Here is a 12,774-nt window from a genome sequence, read left to right as displayed (position 1 = left end):
TAGGTGAAGAGCACAGTTTTGGAGGTCAACCTGAGTTCCAATTTTACCTCTGCTAGTTACCAGTTAAATGGCCTCAGGCAAGTTACTGACCTCTTGGAATCTATTTCCTCATCTGTAAAGTGGGGGCAAAACCCTTTGTGATACGGTAAAGGTTAAATGAAATGGCACACACAGAGACATTGCATCATACATGATAAACAATTATGTTTCTTTTTAATTTTTATTTTTCTGTTCTGCTACAGTGATAAACAGTTGTAACAGAGATAATATTCTAGAGACATTTATTGATGTATTTCATTCCTGGTAATCCACATCTGGAGGACTCGTGGTAAAATCAGTTCCATGGACTAGAGGGAAACCTCTTCCGCCATTAAAACACGACTATGAGACTTAGAGCCCTGGGAATAAAAAGAATGTGATACAAGCAAGGCCCTTGGCAGAGGGGAAGAGGAGGTGGAAAGATGGATACTTTTGGTCCAAGTGGATCCTGGAAAGGGGATGGGAGACAGATGGTGTAGTTTTCAGAAGCACAGATCTTTGCTTTCACCCTCTTGGAGTAGAGCATCTGTTCAGGAATAGGGAGACCGGTGACATGGGTGGGGTGGCTTACCAGGACCTGCTGGTGGGAGGCTGTAAGCCTAGGAGGACCTCTGCCTGCAACCGCATCTAAGAGGGCAATGAGGAATCATGGGGAGGCCTCGAGGGACGAGGTGAGTTGAGACAGTGCCACATGATGGGCAGAGATTCCGAAAGCTCCCTAGGGCCAGCTCATGCCCGCTCATGAGAGTCAGCTCTGCACATCTCTGGTGTTACATTGGCAGCTAGAAAGTGACCACAGTAGGAGTACTGGAGGTTTTTGTTTTTTTTTCAGACAGAGTCTTGCTCTATTGCCCAAGCTGGAGTGCAGTGCTGTGATCATTCCTCACTGCAGTCTCAACCCTCTGGGCTGAAGTGATCCTCCTACCTCCGCCACCCTAGTAGTTGAGACTATAGGCATACACCCCAATGCCTGCCTAATGTTAAAATTTTTTTCCAAAGACAGGGTCTTACTATGTTGCCTAGGCTGGTCTCCTAGGCTCAAGCAACCCTCCCATCTCAGCCTCCCAAAGTGCTGGGATTACAGGTGTGAGCCACCACTCCTGGCCTAATAGGAGTATTTACACCAGGGATAGTGGCAACAGCTACAATCAGGGTTTCTCCCTGACTCCACCTCCCCCCTGCCCCAAGACCTGTCATTAAACATTTACCAGCTCATCACTGCTCATGGCCCTATGAGGGGATGTAGAGCAGGTCAGGGCCAGCCTGCTGGGGTTGGCAAGGAGACAGTGATGATTAGAGCTTTTCAGATAAGCAAACAGCTGGGCTAAGGGCCTTTAGTAGAGTATGTCAGCATGATCCCCATGAGCCAATGGGACCAGTCATATCTCAGAGGTCACTAGTCAGCTTCTGATGAGATCCAGAGGACTGTGGAATCCAGAGTCTCTGATAAGTCTGAGGCCCCTTTCTCCCATATGACAACAAAGTCAGGTAAATACCTTTCAACATAAAATGCCATCTTGAAGTAGAGCAGAAAGAGGAAAGGCCATCTTAAGACTGTGTGTCTTCCTGAAAGGCACAAGGTCAGCTAAATGAGACTCTTGACAGCCAAAGGGAGATTGATATGCTACAGCGGACAAATTCAAATGCAAAGTTCCCCATTTCCCTTTTTGCTGCCTGATGGGGTGGAAGTTCATGAGAAAGATTTATAAGAAACAAGGAATTTTGGTGTACATTTTAGTATAGTGTGGGAAGTTGCAACCTGGCTATATAATAATTGGTGGCTATTTATTATTTTAAAATGCATATGAGAAACTCCTTCATGATCGATCTTGTTGAATATCCATCCAGTAGCTTGTGCTTGGGTCTCCTGGCCCATTCACTGATGTGCTCCTCTTGGCAGGGTGGGATCCTGGAGGGACCCAGCAGGCACTGGCCAGAGGAGGTCTTGCCGGCAGTGGTGGGCTGATACTTGACTTCGAAGGCACAGTACACAAGGTGGAGACAAATGGACCCTGACTGGTGGGGCTCCCTTTGAGGAGGATGGAATATAAGACTAGGGAGACATCTTTAGCCAGATGCCTTTCTGTAGATCCTGAGCCCCAAATCTAGCAGCTTCCACATATGAGGGTGCTTAGTGTCTAGAATGCATGAACTCTCACTCTACCAGGCTACAGAAAGAAAATTGGGGTACTCCAAATTTGAGATTGTCCATTATTGCATGTTAATCTTATGAGGTTTAAAGAGTCTCATTTAGCTGACCCAGTCTCCAGGGGGCATCAAAAATACTTCTTGCTGTGTCGATACACTGCTGCTGGGAAGCCTTGAATGTAGAGGATGAGGGCAAAGGTTTGAACATTTAACGAGGCAAAATCAACTGCGTTTGTGCCTCCCCCACCCTCTCTCTCTCCCCTTTCCACAGAGCAACAGGGCTGTAGATGCTGCTTTTCCAGGTAAGGAGCCAATCAAGGGCTGTCTTCCAGCTCTGGGACCAAGAGCCTGGTGTCCATCACTCCCCCTTCCGGAGCTCCCATGGAATGACAGCCTGTTCTCCAGGAGGCTGTACCACCTCATTAGCAGATCTGTACTCACTGTTCCTTCTTTCCCTTCGCTCTTAAATAGCTTTAAAAACATAGTATTCTTAGCTGAAGCTAGGCTATAAGAAAACATCTTTCCCGCCCACCCCTCCTCCCATACACTGAATTCTAACCATTTAGTTCCGTCTTCAGTGCAATGCAGAAAACTCAAAGGCCCAGATCTGAAACCCCCATACCTTTGGATTTTCCTTCCCACCCCTCTGTAACCTTGCAGCAATCGCCTCAGGACCCCCATGCCCTGCGTGGTGGAGGTCTGAACAGCGGGCTTTGAAAGGGGTGCCCACGTTCCTTCCATGGCTGCACACTGCTTCTTTCTGCTAATGTCCTCCCCCTCCTCTCTTGACTTGTGTAATCTAGGCCCTTTCAGAGGAAAAGAAAACAAATTCTAAGGAGCTTGAAGCTCCAATATTGCTCTCATTTGTTTCCAAAGTACTCCCCGCCTCTCACTCTATTTCTGGCAACAATTTCCATTGGGTTTCAAAGCTCTGGAGCAGCCGCCACAGATTTCTCTGAGATTTAGGGCTGATTTCACATCAATAGCTCAGGAGACGTGGAGGATGTTGGCTTCGTGGCTGATTCAGGCGCCTTGCGCCTCAACAGGGCAAGATTCTCAAGAATATTCTGCAAAAATGGTTCCTGGCAAAGAAAATAACCTTATTCATGGGACTATCTTTGAGTTGTGGAGGTAATACTCCTTCATTCAACATGCATTTATTGAATACTTCCTTTGTATACCCTTTGGAGTATAAATAGACATTTTTATGATAGGAGCCTGGCCTTAAAAGTGCTTACAATCAAGTTATGAAGACCAAATAGAGATATATAAATAAGGAGCTAAGAATGCAGGCCAGTCTGCTTAAAGGACACGGACCATGTGTTACTCATCTTTGAAATCCTGGAACCTACTACTGTGCCTGGCACTCACTAAAGGTCCAGCCCATGGTTGCTAAATGAGTGAATGAGAAAGAAAACCTTGGGGTTGGGTTGATTGCGGAGGGCACTGTGGAGGAGTTAGACTTAAGATGAGTATGGAAGGTGGGTGGATGTATTCTTTATATTGCGTTAGACAGGAACCTATAGCAAGACGAGCCGAGCCCTGGGAAGAGACCGAAGCAGGGCCTTCCCTCCCTGTAGTCCTCGCTGTGAGGCTCTGTCCATGGCACAGCAGCACAAGAGGGTGGAATGGCCACAGAAGGCCAAATCTGCTTGGCTTCTTTGTTGTCGTCATCATTTCAGGGACAGTAGTGCCTGGGAGGGATCTGTGTCCAGTTCTTGGTCAGAAGAACTTTCCTGGGACACTAGACAAGGCTCTTCCTGACCATTCTACCTGGAGTCCATTTATGCACACCCAAAGTTGCTCTCTCTCAGGTGAGCCAGTGCTTTCTTCTATAATACGTGTGACAATCTCAAAGCACCCCGTTTATTTGTTTGAGGTTGATCTCTTCTATAGAAAGTAACTCCACACAAAGACTTTGGCTAGCTTGTCTCCCTTGGGCTTCGTGCTGTACCTGCCTCCTGGTTAGTGCTTCAGTGTATTTTTGGATGGTCTTCCTGGCCTCTTGGGGGAAAATTCTGCAGCTATGAAGGAGGCTACAGAGGGGAAAGTTCTTCCTAAAGGGCTGGCAGTACAGCCTTGGGGTGACACTGCCTCTGTGTGCAGCCCTTTCCATGTTCCTAGTGGCAGGCCGTGTGATGCCTGTATATGAGATGGTGGTGAGAGATGCTTGGGCTGTGAGCCCAGGAGGCAGGTGCTCCTTCCGTGGAGCTTCTCTGTCTTTCCTCCTTCTCCAGCTTCATTTGGTAAAGGGAGCATCACTCTCCCCAGACAGAACTCTCAGGCAGATGAGGCTTGTCTGCAGGGCCGCCTCACTGCGGTCATATACCCAAAAACTGCCAGGTCACCTCATGACCCCACACTGCCTGGATTCTCTGTCTGGACTCTTACTTCTGCCCCACTCTCCATGTGGCCTCCCTACCCAAAGATTCCTATTTGAGTTGCAGCCATTTCAGGACCTGCCCCAAGGTGATTATTAAATGAATCAGCTGGGCTAACAGCTTAAAAGTGTTACCTTCCTAATTAGGTGATCCAGAGTCTTAGAAGCATCACGTTATAATCCAAAGGCTTTCTATCCAATCCACTCCACCCCACTTCACCCCACGCCACCCCACTCCATTTCAATGTATGTACAGTGCAGGAACAATAATAGTGTTCACAACTGGGCATGGACAAACCAGAGGAGATACAGACAGGGAAGGAGAGCATCTTTGAGTAGCACCTCTTCAACCCCACAGATAATGGTTCTCAATTCTATCTATGGGAAGAGTCACCCTCCTTTTGCCAGTGCTGTTACTAGGGGCTTCTGAACAAAGAGGTATGAATCACTCTGGGGCATAGTGAGCAGGCTCAGAGCCTTCTAGATCATGACTAGCTCTTTTACTGACCTTAGAGGAATCCGTCTATCCTAAGACTGCTTTATAGTCTTTGCTTCTAGGGCTTTCCACTCTTTGGGAGCATGACTCAGAAAGGCCTTTGGGCCTTGGGAGGGAGGTTATCGGTTGGATCATCTTTAATAAGAATGTGCTTTCTGCCTGCAGGCTGGGACACACGAAATCATGGAAATATGTACAGTGTTTGGTTACAAAGGGGTAAAAGGCAAAAGTTGGGAAGTTTTCTTGCCTGGGTCCCACAATTTTCTAGACTCCGGCCCATATTGGACTGTATATCATCCACTGGATTGAAAGAACACTAGAAAGAACCCAGGCTTGTTCCAGTCTTGGTTTGACATCCAGGAGCTGTGTGGCCCCAAGCAGATCACTATACATCCCTGAGCTTCCATCTTCCTCTTTGGTGAACAGAGGAGATCGGACTAGATTAAAGTTCCCTGAAGTTTGCTTTTCAGTATATTACTGCTGGGTGACTCTTGAGCAGGGTGGACTTGCTACCTCCTCTGGCCCCCTTCTTGGAGATTCATAATCCACATTAGCTTAATAAAGGCTCGGAGGACCATTAAAGACACATGCTTACAGCTGTTTAATCTGGCATTTCCCAAATTTAGTAGATAGTAAAATTCTTTCCTCTTATAACACTAATATTAGTGTCCAGGGGATCTAGGTTTCTCAGAGCATACTTTGGAAAATGTAGACTACACCATCTCTAATGCTTTGTGATTCTTCATATTTTGGAGGGACAGATGAAATTTCTAGCAGCCCTCTGCCGTGATGGGTCACAGTCCCAACCTCCTCGGGTGTCACAGGTGAATGGCTGGGCTTGTGTCAGAACTGCAACCCATGTGGCTCATCAGCTTGCCAAAGCCCAGGCTCTGGATCCTAAAGGCTTCAGGAGACTTCTGGCTGGAAAGAAACTGCAAAAACTACCTACTCCATTTCCCGCTCTTTTGCCATTGCCATTCTGCATTTCAAAGACCAACTCTGCGTGCCAATTTCTGTTCACAAAATGACCCAGGAAGGTTTTTGAATTGTTGCCTGCAGTTTATTTAAGGCGCAAACCCATATTTAAGTTTAACAAAATCACTCTTTTAGCAGTGACAAACCATAAGAAGCACACAATAAGCACACATAATGGCTTATTTTGTGCTTCTTATAGAGGATGTGAAGATCATTCTCTAGGGCCATTTAAGAGAGCACAGGGGCCATTGTAGAGAGCAGGGTATGTTGCTTATTCTTAGTGTGCTCCTAAGCACATTGGGCCTCGGTTTCCTCATCTGCTGAATGGGAATAATAATGATCCCTGCTCTATTTCTCAGCATTCCTTTGGAGGTCTAATGCTTCAATGGGCACAAAAGCAGTTTGCAGCCTCTGAAGTGCCATGCAGTGGGTCCACATTATAGGCACATGAATCAAACAGTGAGAACGGGGAAAGAGAAAGGGAAACAAAGATTTAAACAGGGGTGAGCACAGGACAACACAGGAATCTGCTGTTCCTTCATCTGGTCCCAAGCTCCCACATGCCTTTCACAGTGTGAGCATCTCATCTCACTGTGATTCTATAGTGTTTAAAGATAAATGATTTTTCATACATCATAGCTGTAAATGCAAGCCAACTACTTCTTCTGGTACTCAACCAAGAAAACCGGGAACTATTGCAATGTGAGAGGAAATAATACTTTTTTTTTTTTCCTGGGCAGTATGCAGGTCTCCAGTGGGGCACTTTTCTAAGGAGTTTTCAAGGTTATTGCTGACTGTGTGTCACACACTGCCTTCAAGCCTAATCCCTTGCAAGAGGTGCCTCCTTCCTACAGCCTGGATGCTCATTACTATTAAGCCTCCCAGCCAGGCACTCTCCTGTGGCTCCCAGAAGGGGAGAGGAGGGATCTTTCCCCACCAGGGATGGAGTGCAAAAGGAAGGACAGGCTGAACTCAGGACGAAGGGCTGTGTCAGGAAGCTCTGAGTTATCAGCCTTTCCTCCAAGGACATGGGTTTGGCAGTCACGGACAGTCCATGCAGTCCTCTGCCTGCTCCAGCTTGCTGTCTTGCTGGCAGCCGTTCCCACTCAGCCCCAACCCCCTCGCCATTGACCGTAGCGGCGCGCCTGCAGTTGTAGCGCCAGGCACGCAGCCTGTTTGCAGACTCAGCCGCTCCCCCTCATTCATGCAGCAGCTCATTCACTCGCTGGCGCTGGCAGGCTGCGGCTGGGCACCGCCACTCGCGCGCACTCGTGTGGCAATTTATTTCTGGCCCTGCGTGCGTGTGTATGGGGGAGAGGGAGTGAGGAAGGCGCTCTCTTCTTAGGAGGGGATGCTTTTCACTTCCAGGTAGAATGGCTCCCAAGCTTTGTAGTATCCCTGCTGCCCGGGACCAGGCACCTGGGTGGGGCACTGCACTAGGCACTTTGCATACATTATCTTGTTCAATGCCACAGCCACCTTTCAAGGTAACCGCATTTTACAGCTGAGGTACTGATAAGTAGAAATGTTCAGAAAAATCCCCCAAATCAAACAGACAGTGAATGATAGAACTGGACTGGATTCCAGTGCTAGTCTCCTCATCACTCTACCACGTAACCTGTTGCCTCTTTCCTGGTGGCGGTTGCTGGGATGTCACTCTCTCCACCCTCATCCTCATGATGCTGTAATGCAATCCTAACATCTGATTGATTCCCCTGGGAACACATGGCTTGGACAATCTGGAAAAGGCTGAATCCCCAAAGCAGTCAGATTTCTCAGCATCGAGGCTGGAGGCAGCATGTCTATTGCCCCAAGCCTCTCACGGCTCCAGCTCAAACCATTTCTCACTCTAACCTCAAGGTTCTTTCCCAGAGTACTTTCTGAAGAGTACTCTAAATAAGCACACGCATACACACACACCAGAGCAATCTGCAGCATCACTGAACCCATCAACAGATCTGGGTTCAAATGCCACCACCATCACCAGCTTTGCAACCCCAGGCAAACCATTTAACCTCTGAGCCTCATTGGTCTCATTTGTACTAAGAAGGAAATAATACACGCCACACCATCTGACGGGATCATCCTAAAGCTGATTAAGTAAAAGCACATTACAAACTGTAAAGTGTGTCCCCGTATCAGGTATTACTAAGCACTCTATGTTATAGCCTGTTTCAGAGGTGGGTCTCATCTTTGGCTCTGGTTAAGCTTGGATCAGCAGGAATGACAGGGGCCTTGTTCTGTGTCCAGCCTATGATCTGGAAAAGATCATCTTCTTACCTAAGGCAGAATCTGCTTGACTCTCTTGACCCTTCTCAGAGATTTTCCTCATGATCAATTTATCTGACTCCAGAGCAAGAGGCTGGCCAGCCAAGCACTGCAGCCAGACGCGCGCGAGCCCTGGCAGCCGCCCCCGGGAGCCTCAGGGTTAATGTTTTGTGCGTCAAAGTTACGTGGAGAGAAGGGGCCACAGCGTGGATGGGGGTGGTGGTGCTGGTGAATCCAGATCTCCTTTTAAGATCTTCACCTGAGAGCTAAACTAAGGAAGTTTAAAAACAGAAGGGAGGTAGACGCGCCCCTGGGGAAGGTGAAGGAGCTGTCTTGTGACTGACAGTGATAGCTCGGCTGTGTTCTGCATCTTAACGCGGCCGGGACAGGGAGCCTGAAACCTGTCCACAGACCCCTCCAGCAGGGACTGAGGCTGATTCTTCTTCCTTAGCTTTGCAGAGCCACAGGCTGTTTACAAATCTTTTGCCACCTGGTTCTGCTAATCCTCTCATTAACTCAAAGAGGTGGGCAGAGAGGGCATTATCTTATTTGATGGATGGGATCAGAGAGGTTAACAGATGAAGGCTGAGCAGGAGGGAGGGGTGCAAGAGAGCTGGAAGTCCTGACGCCCCCCGCAGAAGGACGGGGTCCCTCCGGGCACAGAGCCTGGAGGCTTGTCCCTAGAATGCAGGCACTGAAGGAGGGGCACATAAAGATATTTTTCTCCCTTTTCCCTGCCCAGAAGTGCAAAAGACTTCCATTCAAGCCAGCCCCGGAGCGATGGACAGATGGCTCCATCCAGACCCCATTCAGACTTATTTTCCAAGACAGCTACAACTTACCTTATGATGCCAAAAGAGTCAGGGAAGACTGAAATTGGGGCTGAAATAAATGCCCAAGCTGCTTACAAAGTGGCTCTTCAAATCCACTCGCCAGGTGCTGCACGCTTCCCACTGAGCAAGGAGACCCCCTGAAGCCAAGAAAAAAAGCAGGTTCGTCTTACCCAGGGACTTAGGCAGAATCCTGCTTGGGCTCCCACTCCAGCTCCTACAGGTCTGTGAGGACTAGCTGCTCCAGTGCTTTAACAATAAACCCAATTAAAGGGGAGGAATGCAGGAGTTTTCTTTCCCAGGACCGTAACTATGCAGGCTTAAAGGGGAGTAAAAGTAGCTAGGGTGGCTTGCATCTCTCTTTCCTTTCCAGGGCTCTGCTCTCCCTCCCTCCCAGTGAGCAATAATGAGTCTCATCCAGAAAAATGCTTGTGGATTTTTGCCTGGTGTGTGTGTCTACGCACACGTGTGTGTGTGTGTGTGTGTGTGTGTGTGTGCATGCGCGCAATTGTGTTTGCATTGATGTGTGTGATGGAAAGACAGAAAGGAAGAATCAAAAACAAAAACATTAGATTATAGGTTCCCATTATCCTGAATGGTTGATGACAGGAAAAAATCAGAGAAGCTTTCTAGGATTGTCTACCTCAGTTTCCCTTTTAATCACTCAGATGCTGGTGTGTGTTGTATAAAAACACCTCTCTGAAAAACAGAACATCTACGCTGGCTGACATGTGGGGACTGAAGACATCTCAGCCTCCACCTTGCTTGTTATCTCTTACAGAGAAACAGGGAGAAAAGGCCTGGATGTCCCACCGGGGACCCCCCTCTGTTGGACGGCCCCACCCAATATCTTTGACATGTCTTCTCTCCTCCAGAAGTTCAACATTCTGATCTCCAAAACTGTCTCAGTCCTAACCCATGAGACCCTGGGAAATCACCCCCTCCTCTGGAAAATCTCTGTTCCTCTGTCTCCCACGTTCAAGTGATTCCGCTGCCTCAGCCTCCCAAGTAGCTGAGATTACAGGAGCGTGCCACCACACCCAGCTAATTTTTGTTTTAGTAGAGACAGGGTTTCACCATGTTGGCCAGACTGGTCTCACACTCCTAACCTTGTGATCTGTCCGCCTCGGCCTCCCAAAGTGCTAAGATTACAGGCGTGAGCCACGGTGCCCAGCCCAGCCTATATATTTTTAAGAGTCTCACTACATTGCCCAAGCTGGTCTTAAACTCCTGAGCTCAAGAGATCCTCTTCCCTTAGCCACCTAAGTAGCTGAGATTATAGGAGGGCACCAAGGCAGCCAGCAGTATATTTTTTAAACTACATCTTCATAAATATCAGTAATAACCCATTAAAAGTATAATGGAAAAAAGAGTATTTTTAGTAACTAAAAACATAAAACTTGTATAAATCATCACAGCTTCTATAAATCATTCTGCCTTCTATTACTTGTGAACTCCAAGATGGCAAAAACTGTTCTTCATGTTTCTCATAAGCACTGACATAGCACAGAATCAGTGACATATTCAATCAACACCAATGGATGGAATAATATGAATTGCAGTTGACGCAACAGGAAGACACTCTTTTAAGTTCAAAAGCAGAAGATGAAAACAGTATTTTATTATTTAATCATGACCAAAATCAATTCATTTTAAATAAATTATGAAAATGCAGTTAGATTCACACTCAAACATCATTACTAAAATGGTGGCAGGAGGGAGAGAAGAAAAGAGGAGTTGAAGATACTGTGCAAATAAGGGGTAGTTCTAGGGTAGAGATGTCAGCAATTGAGATGTGAGGCAGGAGAGTGGGACTGTGTACAGAATCTCCTGAACACAGCTGGGTTAAGTCTCTGTGTGATTCCACATTGTCTCTGGGAAACAAGCAGCAAATGAGGCTTTCCTGAAATAAAACAGGTTTTCATCAGAACTGTCTCAAATCTCTGCACTTACTTGCTGCTAAGAAATAACATTGCTCTCTCGCTCTCATATTTTTTAAATAGAGATGGGGTCTTGCTTTGTTGCCCAGACTGGTGTCCAGCTCCTGGCCTCAAGTGATCCTTCCGCCTTGGCCTCCCAAAGTGCTGGGATTACAGGTGTGAGCTGGCTCAGAAATAACATCTTTATATATTTAGTTTTCCTACTCAGAAACACAAAATAATTCACATTTATTAATTTCTAAGTAATATTAAAAAACAGTGCTTACAATATGCCAGGCATTGTACAAATAACTTTTTATACATTTTCACCTCATCACTTAACACCCCAAATGGAAGGTTTATTATCCCCATTTTAAAGTTAGGGAAATTGAGACAGCTTAGAAAACATAAAGTCTTACAACTCCAAATATGGTCCTTGGACCACAGCACCAGAATCACCTGGGAACCTGTTAAAAATGAAGACTCTCTGGCCACACCACAGACCTACTGAATCAAAATCTGTATTATAACAAGATCCCCAGATGATTCTTAGGCACATCAATGTCTGAGCACTGGTTTAAATAACTAGCTCAAGCTAATACAATAAACAGTAAAGCCAAGATCGAATCCAGATCTGTGTGATTCAAAGTCCATGTTCTTAACCACCAACTAATAATTAGTTTTCTTAAATACGGTCCACATATTTATTGTTAAGACTAGTCCCAGCCAGGCATGGTGGCTCATGCCTGTAATCCCAGCACTTGCAGAGGCCAAGGTAGGAAGGTCACTTGAGCCCAGGAGTTCTAGACAGCCTAGGCAACGTAGTGATACTTTATCTCAACAACAACAACAACAACAAAAAATTTAATTTTAAAATTAGCCAGGCTTGGTGACACAAGTCTGAGGTCTTAGCTACTCTCCTTAGCTGGAGACAGGAGGATCTCTTGAACCCAGGAGTTTGAAGCTGCAGTGAGCCATGACCACACCACTGCACTCCAGCCAGAGAAACAGAGCAAGACAGTCTCATTTTCAAAAAAAAAAAAAAAAAAAAAAGGCCTTCACAAGTTGTTATTAAAAATAGTCCTTTTTCCGCCGGGTGTGGTGGCTCACACCTGTAATCCCAGTACTTTGGGAGGCTGAGGCAGGCAGATCACAAGGTCAGGAGATCCAGACCATCTGGCTAACATAGTGAAATCCTGTCTCTGCAAAAAATTTTAAAAATTAGCCAGGCATGGTAGTACACGTCTGTAGTCCCAGCTACTCAGGAGGCTGAGGCAGGAGAATCGCTTGAACCCAGGAGGTGGAGGTTGCAGTGAACCGAGATCGTGCCATGGCACTCCAGCCTGGGTGACAGAGTGAGACTCNACTCATCTCTCCCTCCTGCCCCTTGTCCAAGGCTTCACAGTCTCCATCTTAGCTCCTCGGGGGCTGCCCCTTCAGTGCAGAATTCTTTAACCTCTTGTCATCTGCTCTCTTGTTTTCTCCTTCTCTACTCTCCCCCTAAGGTTACCATCTACTCACGGTGTCTATTACCATCTTCATAAGAATCTCCCCAGTCAACACCCCACCTGGATGTCATCCTCAACCTCAGCATCCAAATGTTCACTGTTACCTACAAACAAGGGTGGATGTGTTATGGCCACCCTCAAACCTACTCTCCTCCAGTTTTCCCCAGCTCGGATAATGGGCTACCATCTTCCAAACACTCAAGTGAGAAAC

At 46.9% G+C, this 12,774-nt stretch overlaps 1 protein-coding gene across 3 annotated transcripts in view; it reads right to left on the bottom strand.

The window, feature by feature from the left end:
• The window catches only part of CAMK1G (calcium/calmodulin dependent protein kinase IG), a 31,166-nt gene extending 21,748 nt beyond the window's left edge, over positions 1-9,418 (bottom strand). The window contains exon 1 of one of the 3 annotated variants that reach the window (XM_017525551.2): positions 9,310-9,418. Coding sequence is in view for 1 of the 3 variants with exons in the window: in XM_017525550.2 (XP_017381039.1) it covers positions 8,319-8,370 (52 nt within the window). In the remaining 2 variants the exon portion in view is untranslated. Of the gene's footprint in view, positions 1-8,318; positions 8,454-9,148; positions 9,264-9,309 lie in introns of those variants that run through there. The other 2 variants (XM_017525552.2, XM_017525550.2) reach the window with 2 other exon arrangements.
• Between the last annotated feature and the right edge of the window lie 3,356 nt (positions 9,419-12,774).

Source organism: Cebus imitator, unplaced genomic scaffold, assembly GCF_001604975.1.
Source record: "Cebus imitator isolate Cc_AM_T3 unplaced genomic scaffold, Cebus_imitator-1.0 Scaffold38, whole genome shotgun sequence".
NCBI lineage: Eukaryota > Metazoa > Chordata > Mammalia > Primates > Cebidae > Cebus > Cebus imitator.
The sequence above is the reverse complement of the archived record's forward strand: the minus strand, read 5'-3'. Positions and strand labels throughout refer to the sequence as shown.